We start from the raw sequence: 19,281 nt of genomic DNA, 5'->3' as shown, positions 1-19,281 counted from the left end.
TCAGGGGGACTGGAGGCTAAAACATAGAAGGAACGGTTGCAGGAATTGGGTATGTCGAGTTTAATGAAGAGAAGGACGAGGGGGGACATGACAAGCAGCCTTCCAATATCTCAGGGGCTGCCACAAAGAAGAGGATGGGGTCAAGCTATTCTCCATGTTTTTGGACATAGTTCCCAGTGCCCCGATGACAATGGGTATCACTGTTACACGTTTCGTCCATAATCGCGCAGTTTCGATGGCCAGGTCGTGGTATTTCGTAATCTTTTCCAGTTCTTTATCTTAAAATCTGGCATCTCCTGGTACAGCGATATCAATCAGATTTATTATTATAAAGCTTTTATTCATAAAACATGAAACTCAGTCAACTGAACACTCAAATTGATTGACACTAATGGTTGACACGGGTTGCTGCCTGCATCCTAGGTATCAACCAGGTATCTCCTTAAAATGTAAGATGTTTCGAGTAGCGCAGTTTTTTGTAGCTTTGCTGGAGTTATTGCAGGAAGCTGCAATTTCTTGATGTATTTTGCAAAGTTTTTGGACATAGTTCCCAGTGCCCCGATGACAATGGGTATCACTGTTACACGTTTCATCCATAATCGCGGAGTTTCGATGGCCAGGTCACGGTATTTCGTAATTTTTCCCAGTTCTTTTTCTTCGACTTTGGCATCTCCTGGTACAGCGATATCAATCAGCTGTACGCTTTGGTTCTCTACGACTGTGATATCTGGCGTGTTGTGTTCCAAATGGCGATCTGTCTGTATTCAGGAGTCCCACAAGATCTTCACCCTCTCATTCTCGACAACTTTTTCCACCCTATGTTCCCACGACTTTTCGGACACAGGCAAGTCGTATTTTTTACACAATGCCCAGTGGATTAGTTTAGCAACTCGGTCATGTCTAGCTTTGTAATCAGTTTGCGCGATTTTGTCAACTTTGGCGTTGCGCAGTCAGCAATTTGGATTGTCAGTAGATTTTTGTATCTTCGCTTTCATGGCATTAGTTTGTAGTGCTTGTTCTTGAGCAGCCAGTATTAAGCCTTCCATTTCTTTCTTGATGGTTCCCATCTTAAGCCATGCCCATGTCAAGTTGTTATCACATTTTCCTTCAATGTTTTTCAAATGCTGTCCATATTATTATTATTATTATTATTATTATTATTATTATTATTATTATTATTATTATTATTATTATTAATATTGCACCGTCAGCCAGATGTTCGCATTGGATTTAAGGTCCTTCCCAAGGACCTTAAATAGACAGGTGTGTTTGTTTGGTGGTGATAAAAATACTGCTCCAGGATGTAAGCTGTTCCAAGTAAAGACCTCTTTTGTCATTGACTGATGGTGGACTTGTCAATGCCAGTGGGGGTTCAAGTGGTGCTTTACAGATGTTTTGGGATTACCCCCAAGGTCCTCATTATTTGCAATAATAATGAAATGAAATCAGTGGGGGGAAAAAACTTCTGAGCCTGCTTGCTGAATTTTTTTCCCCCTCTTTTGTTTTGCTCCATCCTAGATAATTACTACGGTACGCCCAAGCCTCCGCCAGAGCCAGTCCCACTGCTATTAAATGTCACAGATCAGATCCTCCCAGGTGCCACACCCAGTTCGGAAGGCAAACGGAAAAGGAACAAGTCAGTGAGCAACATGGAAAAAATGGGCATTGAGCCTCCGGAGGAGGAAGAGGAAGAGAAAGCCATCATCAATGGCAATGGCATGGCAATCACACCAGGTGAGGCCTTTTTTTTTCTTTCTCCCGAGGTTTTTATGCACTCCCAGGCTGCATAAAACACAGGGATAGAATCAAGATCGCGTGAAGTGTTCGTGGCACTTTATAACCCCTCGATAAGGCCACATGTAGAATTTTGCATCCAGTTTTGGTCACTCGCCACTACATTAAAAAAAAAGGATGTTGAGACTCTAGAAAGAGGGCAGAGAAGAGCAACAAAGAGGACCAGGGGACTGGAGGCTAAAACATACCATGAATGGTTGTGGGAATTGGGTATATCTAGTCTCATTAAAAGGGACGCAGTGGCTCAGTGGGTTAGGACGCTGAGCCTGTCGATCAGAAGGTCGGCAGTTTGGTAGGTCAAATCACGAGTGCCGCGTAACAGAGTGAGCGCCTGTTACTCGTCCCAGCTTCTGCCAACCTAGCAGTTTGAAAGCACGTAAAAATGCAAGTAGAAAAATAGGGACCACTACGGTGGGAAGGTAACAGCGTTCCGTGCGCCTTTGGCGTCTAGTCATGCCGGCCACATGACCACGGAGACGTCCTCGAACAAGCACTGGCTCTTCAGCTTTGAAACGGAGATGATCACCGACCCCTAGAGTCGGAAACGACTAGCACGCATGTGCGGGGGAACCTTTACCTTTACCTTTTAGTCTCATGAAAAGAAGGACTAGGTGGGGGTTACAGGATAGCAGTCTTCCAATACCATAGAGAAGAGGTTCCCCAACCTTTTGAGCACCAGGGACCGGTTCCATGGAGAGAGGTTTTTCTCTGGACTGGAAGGGGCGTGGTTTCATGCCCTGCCTGCATCCCGGTCCACGGATTTGGGCTTGGGGACCCCTGCCATAGAGAAGAGAGGGTTGACTTGTTCTCCAAAGCACCTGAGGGCATGACAAGAAGTAATGAGTGGGAGGTTATCAAGGAGAGATCCAAACTTGAATTAAGAAGACATTTCCTGAGAGTGAGAACAAATAATCAGTGGAACTGCTTGCCTTCAGAAGTTGTGGAGGCTGCATCACTGGAGGCATTTAAGAAGAGACCGGACAGCCATTTGTCCAGGATGGTGTAGGTCAGATCTCCTGCTTGAGCAGGGGGTTGGACTAGAAGACCTCCAAGTTCACTTCCAACTCTGCTATTCTGTTATTATGTTTTATGCTCAGCATTTACAAACACATAATCAGACAAAAAGCACCCCTCAGTGGGTTAGGACGCTGAGCTTGTCGATCAGAAGGTCGGCAGTTTGGTGGGTTGAATCCCGAGTGCCGCGTAACAGAGTGAGCGCCTGTTACTCGTCCCAGCTTCTGCCAACCTAGCAGTTCGAAAGCACGTAAAAATGCAAGTAGAAAAATAGGGACCACTACGGTGGGAAGGTAACAGCGTTCCGTGCGCCTTTGGCGTCTAGTCATGCCAGCCACATGACCACGGAGACGTCCTCGGACAAGCGCTGGCTCTTCGGCTTTGAAACGGAGATGAGCACCGGCCCCTAGAGTCGGAAACGACTAGCATGCACGTGCGGGGGAACCTTTACCTTTACCTTTAAAGCTCACAGTCTCTGAAGACACTTATTTCCCCCACTTTCATCCAGGAGTGTTTAAGATTCCTTCCCTCCGGGTCAGGATTCTGAATTTTTGTCCAGGAATTTTGGTAACAGATAACATTAACAACGAACCCTGAATAAAACAAGAGTAAATTTATGTTTCTGTGGGGGTTTTTCCCCCCTGGATTATAGGAAATCCATTAAGTTGTTGCCTGAGAATATGGAAACCTTCTTTTAATTATGTATTTCTTACGGCTGTGTTAAATTTGCAGATGTGATCGGTGTCGAACGGGTGGGAACAAGGAGGTTTTTCTCATCTGTCTCCGAGCAGCCTGCTACTTTTCTCTTTTATTCCGATTCCTCTTGCTGACATCTGCTAGGAACTATTTGATTGGGTCCAGTTTCTCAGGACCTTCTATTAATCTCTCGATTAATGACATTGTTGGGCTGGCTTGTCAGAGGTAAACAGTAGCACACCTTCTTTGTTCAGCTCAACCTGCAGATTTGGCCCTCCAGTGTCCCATAATCAACTCTAGCGAAGATAGAACTTCCAAAAGTAATATTAATATTTGCTGCTCGTGGAGAGGCCCTTGTTGCCATGACTTCTGGTTTGAGAGCTGTTGGACCTAGCTTCACTTCCTCAGAGTCATTAGATGCTTAGTAATTTAGGCCTCAATTGTTCTCACCCACTCGTCATGCCAAGGAATATTGGCCATAAATCGTGTCTCCCCCAGCCAAGGAATTCTAAGAGACAGAATAACAAGGTGGGAAGGGACCCTGGAGGTCTTCTAGTCCAACCCCCTGCTCAGGCAGGAAATTTTATTGATTCTCTAGTTTTACATTTAAATATTTAAAAAGCAACGTGGTGGCTGAGTTAATCGATAATTCAATAACATACAAATATTCTTTAGTACAAGTTTCAGACTACTGCGTTAAATGTTTCCTCTCTTTTCCCCTTAGGTTTTACTGTCTCGTGTTTAAACTAATACAATTCTTATGCTATCAATTAAATAAAAATAACTTTCTTACATTTATTCAATAATTTTGAGTTTGTACATATCCTGGTTATTTTAACATTCAATCTTTATAGGCTATCAATGTCCTAATTAGTTTTTCCCACTTTTTAGTTTCCCATTAATATTTAAGTTTAACATTTAATACTTATAATTTCCGAGTTTTACATAACCACAGTTCCCTTTATCCCAATTCATCACAAAATCTTAACGTTCAGGACACGCGTCTTATCTATTTGAATATATTCGAATTTCTCACCATCTTACGTCAACCAATTAATAATACAGTATAAACATGTATTTTTGCTTACCTTTTCTCAGCTTGCTATTCCACTGAACCTTTTACGAATCAGACCTAACTTCCAACACGTGTTCACAAAGCCCCTTCTGCCGCTTGACGGTTAAACGTTTGCTCTGGCGAATGTACGGCTAGTCCTCAGTTTACAACGGTTGATTTAGTAACCATCCAAAGTTTTCACGTCACTGGGAAAAAAGGGACTTAGGACTGTCTTTCGCACTTACATAATTTACATAATAATAAAGTTGGAAGGGACCTTGGAGGTCATCTAGTCCAACCCCCTGCTCAGGCAGGAAACCCTATCATTTCAGACAAATGGCTGTCCAGTCTCTTCTTAAAAACTTCCAGTGTTGGGGCATTCACCACTTCTGGAGGCAAGGAGTTCCACTGGTTAAGTGTTTTCACTGTCAGGAAATTTCTCCTTATTTCCAGGTTGCTTCTCTCCTTGATGAGTTTCCACCCATTGCATAATAATAATAATAATAATAATAATAATAATAATAATAATAATAATAATAATAATAATAATAATAATAATAAGAAGAAGAAGAAGAAGAAGAAGAAGAAGAAGAAGAAGAAGAAGAAGAAGAAGAAGAAGAAGAAGAAGAAGAAGAAGAAGAAGAAGAAGAAGAAGAAGAAGTTGGAAGGGACCTTGGAGGTCTTCTAGTCCAACCCCTGTTCAGGCAGGAAACCCTATACCATTTCAGACAAGTGGCTGGCCAGTCTCTTCTTAAAAACCTCCAGTGTTGGAGCATTCACCACTTCTGGAGGCAGGTTGTTCCACTGGTTAGTTGTTCCAACTGTCAGGAAACTTCTCCTTAGTTCTAGATTGCTTCTCTCCTTGACTAGTTTCCATCCGTTGCTTCTTGTCCTGCCTTTAGGCACTTTGGAGAAGAGCTTGACTCCCTCTTCTTTGGGGCAGCCCCTGAGATATTGGAACACTGCTATCATGTCACCCCTCATCCTTCTCTTCGTTAAACTACACATTACAACTGTAGCAGCCTCACCACGGTCACATGATCAAAATTCAGACCCTTGGCAACTGACTCATATTTATGATGGTTGCAGTGTCCCGGGGTCACGTGATTCCCCCTTTCGGGAACCTTCTGATGAGCAAACTCAATGGGGAAGCCAAGATTGGCTTGACAACCGTGTTAACAATTCCAGTGACTGACTTCACAACTCTGGCGAGAAAAGTCATAAAATGGGGCAAAAGTCACCTAGCAAATGTCTCACTTAGCAACAGAAATTTTGGGCATTAATGGTGGCAGTATGTCGAAGACTACATGTATGGAGCTAAAAAAAAAAACCAGCCAAGTCATTCATGGAAATTCTGCTTTAAAATAATTGGTTTGAAAGCAGGATTTCCATGAATGACTTGGTTAGTTGATTTTTAAAGAAATTGTATAACTACATATTCCGGTTCCAATGAAAGCCTCTTGTATTATTCATAACCAATGTTGCTGGATCCAGATCTGCGGTTAGGAAGATACCAAAGTCAGTTTTATAGTGATATATAGGTTAGAATATGAAAAATGACATGAGCATAGCTTATCTCTATGAAAGCGTAATGTCTTCCATTCTTCTTCCAGACTGCGTTTTTCTGCAGATTTTCCCAACTGCGCCCACCTAATTCCTAAACTGATAAATACTTCTCTATCTCAAAATATAGGAGCAGATTGTTAAAGGTTAATGTGAACCACGAAACCTAAATACAACAAGAGTAGATTTATGTTTGTGTGAGGGTTTTTCCCCCCACCCGAATTATAGGAAATCCATTAAGTTGTTGCCTGAGAATATGGAAACGTGCTTTTAATTAGGTATTTCCTGGGAGCAGGTTAAATTTGCAAACACGATAGGTGATTCAAAGCCGGAAGCTGATGCGACAAGGAAAATTAAGATCGTTTACCCGTCTTCTGTGCTATTGGGACTGGAAAAAAATTCAGGACGGTGTGACGCCTTTTCAAAATAGATTGGTTTATTTATTTTATTTATTTATTTGTTTAGATTTATATACCGCCCTTTTCCCGAGGGACTCAGGGCGGTTTACAGGGCAGATTAAAACAGTTGTATATCTGAAGGAATATGAAGGAAAATAGTGGTTGTGAGAATAGCAGTTGTTTGGCTTACCTGCAATTGAGATGGGTGAGGGAAGAGATGGCATTGATCCCAGCTCTGAAAGATATTTTAATCAGAATAGAGCTGGAAGTGACCTTGAAGGTCTTCTAGTCCATCCCCCTGCTCAAGCAGGAGACCAATATCATTTCTGACAAGTGGCTGTCCAGCCTCTTCTTAAAAACCTCCAGTGATGGAGCACCCACAACTTCTGGAGGCAAGCTGGTTAATTGTTCTCATGGTTAGGAAATGTTTCCTTCAATCCAGGTTGCTTCTCTCCTTGATTAGTTTCCATCTGTTGCTTCTTGTCCTGCTTTCAGGTGCTTTGGAGAATAGCTTGACTCCTTCTTCTTTGTGGCAGCCCCTCAAATACTGGAATACTGCTATCATGTGTCTCCCCCCTGCCCCTCCCCCCAAGTCCTTCTTTTCTCCAGACTTGTTGTTGTTAGCTGCGAAGTTGTGTCCGACCCATCGCGACCCTATGTCATCTCCCCACGGGCCCGAAGACCGGCGGGGGTAGTGGCGATGGGGCGCCTCTAACCCGCCCCCGAGCCGCTGCAACTGCTGCAGCCATCCAGAGTGGGGCCGGTGCCTCCACCCTCGGCTCCCTATTATGCCTCCCTGGCCAACAGCGACGCCAGGGATGATCAGGAAAGACCCCGCGGATCAAATGGATCAGCTAGGCGGCGGAAGAGACAGCCGCAGCAACCGCCCTGAGCGGGGCCGGGGTCGTTGCCCTGCTTCGACCTCCTGGCCTGCTCCTGAACAACGGCGGCATCTCCCTGGGATCAAGGAGGTGCCGCAGACCGGCTATGCGGACCCGATCGACCACCACCGAGGAGCCTTGATAGCGGCGCTGAACTTCTCCAGGCCCCGGTCACCCAATCTCACCGAAAACCCCCCGACGGCAGCACCACTAGATGCGGCGTGGCGATCTCCGTGCCGATCAACACCCCTAAAGACGCCAGGATGCAGCTGACCGTTGGAGATGACGGCGGCTAGACCACCGAGGCCATCAACATCTGGCCTCCTCCAGCTCCGAACCCCCCTGCCCTCCCTCGCCCCACAGGACATGATGGGCCTGGGTGCAAGCCACGGTGGCAGAGTGGCCTGTCCTACACCTGCAGCCCCATAGAGGTGAGAGCTCTATGGGGTATGCTTCACCCAGAGTGGGTCCTGGACCACCCCCAGAAGCAGAATCACAATCCATCGTGAGAGGATGGGGAGTGGACTGCTTCTGGGGTTCACCCAACCAAGTGGCAGTGGCTGGGTGACGGTCCAGATACCCACCTACCCGACTACACCCTCCTTCTAATGCTCCACCCAGGGGACCGCCTTCCCAATGCTCCCCAATGCTCCCTATGCGGCTTCAATATTCTTGCATAGATCTACTCGCCCTCAGGAGTTCCCCCCTCTCCTGGGTTCGTCCTGCCTTCAACTCATCATTCCTCGATGACGGGCCCGACCATTGGGCCTCTGAGAGATGGCCAGGCAGGGTCAGGGGCCTCCATCACAAGACCAACAAGAGGCCCCTGGTTAAGTTTCTTGTTAAGTTTTTTGTCGGGTTAGGGAGGGGGGCGGGAAAAGAGTATGGCTGCTCGGGGAAGGCAGACCTTCCGGGTGCCATAACGCAGGCCAGGCTTACGACCATTCGCCATGGTGAGAAACGAGGACCAGTCGCCGACAATAACCGATGGCGTACTGACGAACATCCTATTCCCAGGATGGTGGGGAACGGCAGAAGGTGCACAAACAGAGGGCCGTATCGTCACCGGGAGTGTCATCTCCGCTCTGTACAAGCGGTGAGACGCTCCGACCCTCTGTACTTCCCCGGAGGTCCCGGGAGCGAAGGTGTGCAGCCTCCCATGCTAAGGCTGGTCTACCTGAATGCCAGGTCCGTAGCTAACAAGGCACACCTTGTTCGTGACCTAGTGGAGAGCGAGCACGCGGACCTGGCTTGCATCACGGAAACCTGGCTGGGCCAAGAGGGTGGTGTCCCTCTGGTTGACCTCTGCCCACCAGGTTTCCAGGTGCTGCACCAGCCTCGGGCCCATGGGAGGGGCGGGGGAGTGGCAGTTATCATCAGGGAATCCCTTAGCCCGCGAGAGATCACCGTCCCTCAGATGGTCGGGTGTGAGTCTCTCCTACTGAGATACGGCCCGGGGGCGCAGTTGGGCCTGCTGCTGGCATACCTACCACCTAATCGTGCAGCGGCAGCCCTGCCCGAGCTACTCGATGTCCTCTCAGGGTTGGTGGTTGAATTCCCAAGACTCATGGTCTTGGGCGACTTTAACCTACCGTCCTTGGGAGGATCGTCCGATCTGGCTCGGGAGTTCATGGCTTCCATGGCGGCCATGGACCTGTCGCAAATAATTTCTGGACCGACTCATGAGAGAGGCCACACCCCAGACTTGGTGTTCTTATCTGGACGGTGGCGCGATGATATCGGTGGGGGTGCCACGACTATTATGCCCCTGTCATGGACCGATCATCACCTCGTGCGGCTAGACTTCCCCTTTGCCACCCCCCGCCGTGGGTGCGCGGTGCCAACCAGATGGTACCGCCCTAGGCGCCTAATGGACCCTGATAGGTTCCAGGCAGCGCTTGGGGACGCACATGCACTCCCTGCTCACAGCTCGGCGGATGCCTTAGTGGAAGCCTGGGAGAAGGCAGCCACGGAGGCTCTGGACCGAGTTGTACCCTTGCGGCCTCTGACCCGGTGCAGATCCCAGCGAGCCCCATGGTTCACCGCGGAGCTCCGGGAAATGAAGCGTCGGAGACGGGGCCTAGAGAGCCGTTGGAGATCCAGTCGATCCGAATCCGACCGATTGCAATTAAGAATCCTCACCAGGTCTTATCTCGCTGCGATAAGGGTGGCAAAATCCAACTACTTTTCCACCCTCATCGCGTCCGCAGATAATCGCCCGGCTGCCTTGTTCAGGGTGACTCGCTCCCTACTGAACCAAGAGGTGAGGGAGGAACCCTTGCAGGGTCGAGCCGAGGAATTCGGTCAGTATCTGCTGGATAAAATTGCTCGGATCCGAAACGGCCTGGACTCCAACTGGGCTGAGTTGGAAGAACAAGGCATGGACAGTCTTGTCGACGTCATCTGGGAGGAATTTGATCCTGTGACTCCTAAGGAAGTGGACAGGATTATGAGGAGGTTGAGCTCCTCCACATGCTTACTGGACCCGTGCCCTTCCTGGCTGGCATATGCAGCTCGAGAGGGGACACGAGGCTGGTTCCTGGCGGTCATCTCCGCTTCTCTGAGGGAGGGTCACTTCCCCACCGCCTTGAAGGAGGCGGTGGTGAGGCCTCTCCTCAAGAAGCCCACCTTGGACCCATCCTCATTGAATAACTTTCGTCCAGTCTCCAATCTTCGCTTCCTTGCGAAGGTTGTTGAGAGCGTGGTGGCGCACCAACTCCCTCAGATCCTGGATGAAGCGGTTTATCTAGACCCGTACCAATCGGGCTTCAGGCCGGGCTACAGCACGGAGACAGCATTGGTCGCTCTGATAAATGATCTCTGGAGAGCCCGGGACAGGGGCCATTCCTCTGTCCTAGTCTTATTAGACCTCTCGGCGGCTTTCGATACCATCGACCATGGTATCTTGCTGCGACGCCTCAGGGGACTGGGAGTGGGAGGCACGGTTCTGCGTTGGTTCTCCTCCTTTCTCCAGGGTCGCTCGCAGTCGGTGTTGGCAGGGGGACAGAGGTCGACCCCGAGGCCTCTCGCTTGCGGAGTCCCTCAGGGGTCGGTCCTCTCGCCTCTCCTGTTCAACATCTACATGAAACCGCTGGGCGAGATCATTCGCAGCTTTGGAGTAGGGTACCATCAGTATGCTGATGACACCCAGTTTTTCATCTCAACTCCAAACAACATCAGTGATGCCCTCGACGTGATGTCTCGCTGCCTGAAAGCGGTCCGGGAATGGATGGGGAGGAACAGGCTTCAACTGAACCCGGACAAGACTGAATGGCTGTACGTACCGGCAAGCCAGGATACTCAGAACATCCCATCCCTTAACATCGGGGACAAGTTACTACCCCCTGTTGATAGGGCCCGCAACCTGGGTGTCCTCCTTGACTCGCAGCTCTCCCTGGAAGATCACATAGGAGCTGTGACCAAGGGGGCCTTCTCCCGGGTTCGACTAGTTCGCCAATTACGGCCTTATCTGGACCTGGATGCCTTACGTACAGTCACCCATGCTCTTGTGACCTCTCGCCTAGACTACTGTAACGCTCTCTACTTGGGGCTGCCCTTGAGATCCACTCGGAAGCTTCAACTGGTGCAAAGTGCAGCGGCACGGACACTCTTGGGAGCCTCCCGATACTCCCATACCACACCTCTCCTCCGTGCACTGCACTGGCTTCCAGTTGCCTTCCGTGTGAAGTTCAAGGTGCTAACAATGACTTACAAAGCCCTACATGGCATGGGTCCGGACTACCTACGGGAGCACCTTCTGCCAATGTCAGCACCCCACCGTCCTGTGCGCTCCCACAGAGAGGGCCTCCTCAGGGTGCCACCGCTCAAGGAATGTCGGCTGGTGGCCCCCAGGGGGAGGGCATTCTCAGTGGGTGCGCCAGCCCTCTGGAACAGCTTACCAACCGAAATCCGGATGGCCCCCGACCTCCGCACCTTCCGGCGCGAATTAAAAACTTATCTGTTCCAGCAGTCTGGCCTGGCCTGATAGCTCTAATCTGGGGTCCCAGCTTGTATTTTACTATTGTTTGTTTTCACTATTGTTCATTCTGTATGCCTACCTTATTCTGTACACCGCCCCGAGTCCCTCGGGAGAAGGGCGGTTTATAAAAACAAATAAAATAAATAAATAAAATCGTTCCTCCAGGCCTTCCTGTCCTCTACCATCTTCTGGAGTCCCTTTAAGCTCACGCCTACTGCTTCAGTGACTCCATCCAGCCACCTCGTTCTCTGTCGTCCCCTTCTTCTTCTCTTGCCCTCAACCTTTCCCAGCATTAGGCTCTTCTCCAGGGAGTCCTTCCTTCTCATTAGGGGGCCAAAGGATTTGAGTTTTAGCTTCAGGATCTGGCCTTCTAAAGAGCAGTCAGGATTGATCTCCTCTAGGATTGACCGGTTTGATCACCTTGCAGTCCAAGGGACTCGCAGGAGTCTTCTCCAGCACCATAGTTCAAAGGCCTCCATTCTTTGGCGCTCAGCCTTTCTTATGGTCCAACTTTCACTGCCATACATTGCAACTGGGAAGACCACAGCCTTGACTATACGCACTTTTGTTGACAGGGTGATGTCTCTGCTTTTTAGTGTGCTGTCTAGATTTGCCATGGCTTTCCTCCCCAGGAGCAAGCGTCTTCTCCAGACTAGCCATACCCAGTTCCTTGCAACCATTCTTCATACATTTTAGTCTCCAGGCCCTTCGTCATCTTAGTTGTTCTTCCCTGCACTTTTTCCAAAGTCTCAACATCTTTTTTTGTCACGTGATGATCAAAACTTCCAGGTGTGGCCTTAACTAAGTTTAAAAAAAAAAGCGGTACTAAAATCACTTCACGTGATTTTGATTCTAGGCCTCAAGTTTATGCCACCCAGGATTGTAACCCATTTGAGCGATCCTTGCAAGTATTTGGAATTCTTGTTGCTGTTTTGGAGTTTTACACCCTTTATCTATTCATTGGCCAGTGTCTCCAAACATGGAATGGAAGCTATAGAAAGGAAGAGGAAAAGATAGAATTTGAGAAGTGTTCAGTGTGGTTAAGTACCTGTTTGGTAGACACCAAGTATTGTAAGCAGATGAACACCAGCAAAACCACAGACAGAATGGATGATCTAAGAAAGGATTTAGGATGAAGTTGTCTCATTTATTTCATTATAACAAGTTATCCACAGCCCATTCTTACCCTACGACGGTAGCCTTTACCCTCACTTTCTTACAAGAAATATTCTTTCAAACCCTCTGTAAACCAATAATGAGACAGAATGAAAAGGGGGGTGGGGAACAGTAATACCTCATAATCAGCCATGATACAGGATCCAATCTCGATCGGTCACCAGGACCAAAGGTTTTGTCTTCTGAGGTTTTGGACTTGTGCTGGAGCCCACCTTTAGGGAACTTCTCTAGCAGAGTGTGTCCTTTGGGCTATTCAATGTGTCATGTTTATGTGGTGCCTGGTTGTGTGTGGCTTTTTAGATTTTATTGAGGTGTTGATGGCTGGCTATTAAGTCCTGGCTGTTGTTTCCTTGTGCTGCCAAAGCCTGACTTGAATGATAAGGAGCCTGTTTCCCAGGCTTCAATCATTTTCCCTGGTTATCTTTGTACCTGCTCTGCCAACAATCTTAATGTCACGAATTTGGCTGAAGCCATTTCTACTTCATTTTCGCTTAGTAGCTGCAAAACAAGGGCATACCTTTAATTTCACAGTTATTTCGTTGGGTTGATGTTAACTTGGTGTTATTCTCGTTCTCAATCACTCAACAAGAGACAGCCAACAAGCCAAAAAGGGAACAAAAATGCCAAACACCTCCCCACCAGCAATCGACAGTCTCATGAGCACGGATTAATACCAAGATTAACCTCAGACCAAGAACCAAAAAGTAACCAATAGCCCAAAATCAAGATACTGCCAAACATCCTAACAGTAAACAACCGAATCAGAGAACTTCCACTCCCACCAGCACTGATAGGGCAAGCCACTAGAATATAAATTGAGAGCAAACCCCACTCTATAGTAGCATTGATGATGCTACCTAGTTTAGGTAATGAAACGTCGGCAAGAAGACCACCAAGCTCAGAGAGCACCAAGGACCTCTCACTTCAACTCTAAACTACAAATATTCTCCTTTAGCACCTTGTGAAGCAGGTGTTAAGCCCAGAGGAGTAAAAATACTATACCCAGTATTGGTAAAAGACTAGTAAATTAGTAAAAGACTCAAACTGGCCCTGTCTGATTCCCTGGAGTCTCAGACGAAGAGAAGGAAAAACGCAGGTAGAATTGCAAGTATGGTCTACCTCAGTAAATTGTAGTCTTCATGTAAAGTCAGTGTGATTTGGTCTATCTTGTAGAGCTAACAGGATTTGTTACTCCAGGCACTCCAGAAATACACAATCTTTTTTTTTCTTTTACCTTCTTCCATTGGCTGGTAGGGAGTAAAAATGGAGCACAGAACATTCTTAATGCTCTGTGGTCATCAAGAATGAAGTTATTCACCCAACCACGTTGATAATCCTTTGGACATGTTGGAGAGCGGAAAGCGTGCCACGAGGGTTTCTCTGAACTTCTCTGAACTTCCGCATGAAAGTCATGTCTGAGCTTTTACCCTCCTCCTGTGATGCAGCCTAATGTCTGAAAGTAGGTCACTGAAAGCATGCAAGACTGGTTTCCATTGGTTACCGAAAGGAAGGACTTAATTTAGAAGTTCATCTTCAGCAAATCTGGAAAGATTTGGCCTGTCTTAAACGTTGCGGCTCAGAATGTCTTGTGGTCGTGCTTTTAATATTTTTAAATGAGTCCTTTCCAGAGAAGAAAATTCTTTGCGCTAAATGTGATTTGTCTCTATACACAGTACATCGCTTCGGGTAGAAAAGAGTCACTTACCAAAGTAGTAGCGCAAAATCCTTGCCGTTGGAGCCAAAATCAAGGAAACTCCCTCAGGTTTGTAGAAAAAAAATAATGATACAAAGAGATTAAACCACTGCAGGATCCCGAGAGGATTTTATTCAGATTAAAAAGTTTGTGATTCCCTGTAACATTATTATGATTATTGGAATAAAGCCACCTTTGGTACTTAAAAGAAAAATGACAGCCAACGGAGGAAAACTATGTAGTTAATTTTGTATATATATAAAGAATGTCCCTATTGGGAGATTGGTCTGACTACCTTTGATCTACTGGGTCAAATTATATCAGTGTCTATCAAGGCATGTGATAGACAAACTGGCAACTGAGAGTTAGTTTGGTGTAGTGGTGAAGGTCCTAGCCTAGAATCTAAGAGGTGATGAATTCTAGAACTCTTTTAAGCATGAAAACTGGCTGGGTGACTTTGGGATCAACTCTCAACTCAGCCCATCCCACCTTACAGGGTTTTGTTGAGGGGAATATACGTTGAGGAGTATTAGGCGTGTTTGCTACTTGAAATAGAGATTGATATATAGTGTAGGACAGGGGTAGGCAACCTTGTCTCTTTTATGACTCGTGGACTTCAACTCCTCAGGAATTCTGGGAGTTGAAGTCCACAAGTCATAAAAGAGTCAAGGTTGCCTACCCCTGATGTAGGAGAAGAACAGACTGAGCTGGAAGGTGGCGCTAACATGTCATCAGTTTGGAATCACTGAGTTGCCACAAGAGACCCATGTCCAGCCCAACAAATGTTCCTGGTGATATCCTGTGAGTTATATAGTGAGAAAGGAGGGTGAAGGTTGGTTTCTGAACGTTTCGTTACCAGGCTTAAGTAACATCTAACAGATATTCACCACTATTGCAAATAGTAAGGGAGGAGGAGGAGGAGGAGGAGGATGATGAGGATGATGAAATTATTCATTAGTAATGAAGATCACAAGGTATCAAGATCAAAAAATGATTGCACGGTGTAGTGTACATGATAATAATAGCATGTAGTTGTTGATTATTTATTTGATTCTGGTCCATGCTGAAGTTTATAACTAGAAAGGCCAAACTAGGCTGACCTCTTCAATGCAAAAATAATAGCCTATGAACAATGTAAGCTATTATTGTGGGGATATTGTGGGGTGGCCTAGTGGTTAATATGCTGGGCTGTCAACTGAACGTTCAAGACCCAAGTACCCCATGATGGGGTGAGCCCCTGTTTCTTGCCCCAGCTGCTTCTCACCCAACAGTGCAAAGCATGCAAATGCGAGAAGATAAATAGGTACCACTTCAGTGGGAAGGTAACAGTGTTCTGGGATCACAGAAAATGTCTTTGGACAACGCTGGGAGCCCTTGGCCAAGAAGCAGAGGTGAGCACTGCCCCCTAGAGTCAGGGATGACCAGACAGGGGAAACCTTTATCTTTACCTTTAAAAATGATGTCCGTGTTTTTGTCCATGCAGAGTCAAGTGAACATGAGGAGAAAAGCACGGGGGCCTCAGGAGAAACGTCATCTCAGCCTTATCCTGCTCCTGTTTATAGCCAGCCGGAAGAAGTGAAAGAAGAGATGGATGTAACCAAGCAGCCCAAACTTGAAGAAAACGATGAATTGGGGCCCTTGCCAGATAATTGGGAAATGGCTTACACAGAGAAAGGGGAAGTCTACTTTATTGAGTAAGTACTACCTATTGCAAAGGGAATAAGTCCCTCCCAGCTCTGAATTCAGTGGGATCCACTCCAACGAATGATGTAGTTCTACTGATAATAGACAGGATCTTGTGTGATGTGATTAGAGTTCCTTGGGACTATACAGTTTATTTATTTAAATCAGGGTCTCCAAACATGGCCACTTTTAAGACTCGTGGACTTCAACTCCCAGAATTCCCTAGCCAGCATGGCAGGCTGAGGAATTCTGGAAGTAGAAGTCCACGCATCTTAAAAGCTGCCAAGATTGGAGGCCCCTGATTTAAATGATCTAATCCTTGCCTGACATGACCTCCCATCACAAGGCTCACTCACCCCACGAAGCCTTTATAAGGAGAAGAACACCGACATTTCCCCCCCCTAAATTCCATTGAAGCTGTCACCTAGCCTGTTAACGAAAAATTCAGAAACCAACCCACAAGCTCAGAGAATGAACCTTTCCCCCCATCATACTTATAAAGATATGTTTGTTTATGTTTATGTTTATGTTTATTGGACTTATATACCGCCCTTCTCCCTTAGGACTCAGGGCGGTTCACAAGGAATTTAAAATAACAATACACATTACAAAAGTTAAGAACAATTAAAATAATTAAATTTAGTCCTTGAATAAAATAAAACCCCTATTCGACTCCAATTAAAACCCAATTAAATAAAATTACAATTAAAATTCTCAGTCCTGGCCGGAAAGCTCAAAGAGCCAGGTTTTTAGGTCCCGGCGGAATGAGCGAAGGTCAGGGGCAGTCCTGAGCTCTACAGGCAGCTGGTTCCAAAGGGCAGGTGCACCCACTGAGAAGGCCCTCCCCCTGGGTGTTATCCGCCAGCAGTCTTTTACCGGCGGCACCCTGAGAAGGCCCTCCCTGTGGGAGCGCACAGGATGAAGGGAACTTGATGCTGGCAGCAGGTGTTCCCTCAGATATCTCGGACCCAAGCCATTCAGGGCTTTATAGGTCATCACCAGCACCTTGAATCTCACCCGGAGGGCAACCAGAAGCCAATGCAGCTTGCGGAGCAGAGGTGTTACATGGGAGTATCGGGAAACCCCCATCACAACTCGCGCAGCTGCATTCTGCACAAGCTGAAGCCTCCGAGTGGTCCTGAAGGGCAGCCCCATGTAGAGAGGGTTGCAGTAGTCCAACCGGGAGGTCACGAGCACATGAGTGACTGTGCATATATTTATATATATGCACAATTTTTTTGGGATTGCTAACAAAGAATATGGTTTTAATACATCTGCTTATAATCCTCATGGTGCCATTGTCCAAGTACATTACGTCATATGACATAGTAGTAGAGGTTACCTAGCAAATACTTTAAGGCAACATTTCCTTCTCCCCCCCCCCTTTTCTAATACAGTTCATCAATTTCACGGCCTCCTATTCCCCCTTTCTATTTTAAACCCCTGGCTGTTCTCCAAGGATCGGCTGCAAGTGCATTAGACGGACCGAAATAAATGCATAATAGCACTCGGAAATTTTCCTGCAGATTTCCCAAGAGCTCATAAAGTGACAGTACCAAAATACATCGGGTCACTTTAACTCCACTCTGTCGAATGGAAAAAGGTCAGACTTTTCTGACCGTGACGACTTTTGTCAGACTTTCCTGAAACTGAGGCGTGGGTTTTGTTGGCTAACCAGCATAAAAGAATCATAAAAGAGCCAAGGTTGCCTACCCCTGACTCATTTTTTTCTTTTCTTTTCCTTCATTGGAATGTGTGGTCCTCATCCTTCGAGCCCTACATGAAATGATGATTTGATTGTAGAATTGCCTTGGGGCCCAGCGATGATGCTTCGCTATCTCAGTTCTTTGGAAGACATAATATATTATGATAAATAAATGATTGGACAATTATCGTTGTCTTTTCCCATGGAGTTTTAAAATTGGGAAACGCACTAGGCACGTTAAATAAATAACTCTAACCAGCTCTTGGGGTTTCGTAGAAGATACTATGAGATCAGGGATTTTTTGGTACTATTAGTTTACTTCTCTGAGTGCAGTAATAGTGTATTTATTTATTTTTTTGGTCCAAGCTAATTAGTGCATTTAGTATGGAGGTTTACTGAACGTTTCCCCAGCGATGAGACCAACTGGATTCTTGGCTGACCAAACGGTAACTAGCTAGGAAATAAAAAGTTAACGGCAGTGAAATAATCCCTCTCATTCTGTCTTCTCCTCTAGTCTCTTCCCGTTCATTCTCTCTGCCAATTTGCCTGGAGTGAATGCTTTAAATGGCTTGCGTTGAATGACTCGGGGAGCAGAAGGTGGCAATTAGAAAATAATTCTTGGTTTTCCTATTTTGGGAGATTGCCATAATTGAAGTTTGGGTCCTGGTAAAGATAGAAAGAGGGAGATAGAGAGACAGACATAAAGATAGGGATGGATGGAGAGAGAGAGAGACAGAGAGACAGAGAGAGAGAGAGAGAGAGAGAGAGAGAGACAGAGAGAGAGAGAGAGAGAGAGAGAGAGAGAGAGAGAGAGAGAGAGAGAGAGAGAGAGAGAGAGACAGAAAGACAGAGAGAGAGAGAGAGAGAGAGAGAGAGAGAGAGAGAGAGAGAGAGAGAGAGAGAGAGAGAGAGAGCGCAAGATAGAGAGATAGACAGATGATAGATAGGGATGATAGATAGATAGATAGATAGATAGATAGATAGATAGATAGATAGATAGATAGATAGATAGATAGATAGATAGATAGATAGATAGATAGATGATAGATAGATAGATAGATAGATAGATAGATAGATAGATAGATAGATAGATAATGATAGATAGATAGATAGATAGATAGATAGATAGATAGATAGATAGATAGATGATAGATAGATAGATAGATAGATAGATAGATAGATAGATAGATAGATAGATGATAGATAGATAGATAGATAGATAGATAGATAGATAGATAGATAGATAGATAGATAGATTTAAAGTATAAAATCTTCAAACACCAGGATGGATAAAAAACAGTCGTTTATTGCTAAAAGATCATAATAAGCAATAAAAAGTAACCGTTTAAAGCATATTTACCTAATCTAAGCTTTCGCTGGTCCTCTGCCAGCATCATCAGAGAAAGCATTGAAGGTTTGAAAAAAACCGTTGGTAAGCCTGTTTGGTTCCGCGCTCTGCTCATTGGCCGCGTGATGGACCTTGCTCTAGCCAATCGTGATTGTTCTGACTGTCTCGCATCGCTTCCCTTGCAATCCGGTCTTACTGTCCCTTTTTTTTTATCTTTCTCCTCCCTATCTGTTTTGGTTTGACTACCTTAACTGATCTTGTTTTCTTTTGTTGTTCCTCATCCAATGCCGTAGCTGT

The 19,281-nt window shown here is 46.2% G+C and overlaps 1 protein-coding gene across 2 annotated transcripts in view; it reads left to right on the top strand.

Moving 5' to 3' along the window:
• The window catches only part of MAGI2 (membrane associated guanylate kinase, WW and PDZ domain containing 2), a gene marked incomplete at its 5' end in the record, with an annotated part of 567,180 nt that overhangs the window by 375,519 nt on the left and 172,380 nt on the right, over window positions 1–19,281 (top strand). For both annotated transcript variants that reach the window (XM_081331358.1, XM_081331357.1), the window contains 2 exons: window positions 1,519–1,734; window positions 15,732–15,942. In XM_081331358.1, coding sequence (XP_081187484.1) covers window positions 1,519–1,734; window positions 15,732–15,942 — 427 coding nt within the window. The remainder of the gene's footprint in view (window positions 1–1,518; window positions 1,735–15,731; window positions 15,943–19,281) is intronic.

The sequence above is a fragment of the Vipera berus genome (assembly GCF_964194415.1).
Source record: "Vipera berus genome assembly, chromosome: 6".
NCBI lineage: Eukaryota > Metazoa > Chordata > Lepidosauria > Squamata > Viperidae > Vipera > Vipera berus.
Note: the sequence above shows the minus strand (reverse complement) of the source record. Positions and strands in the feature narration are given on the sequence as shown.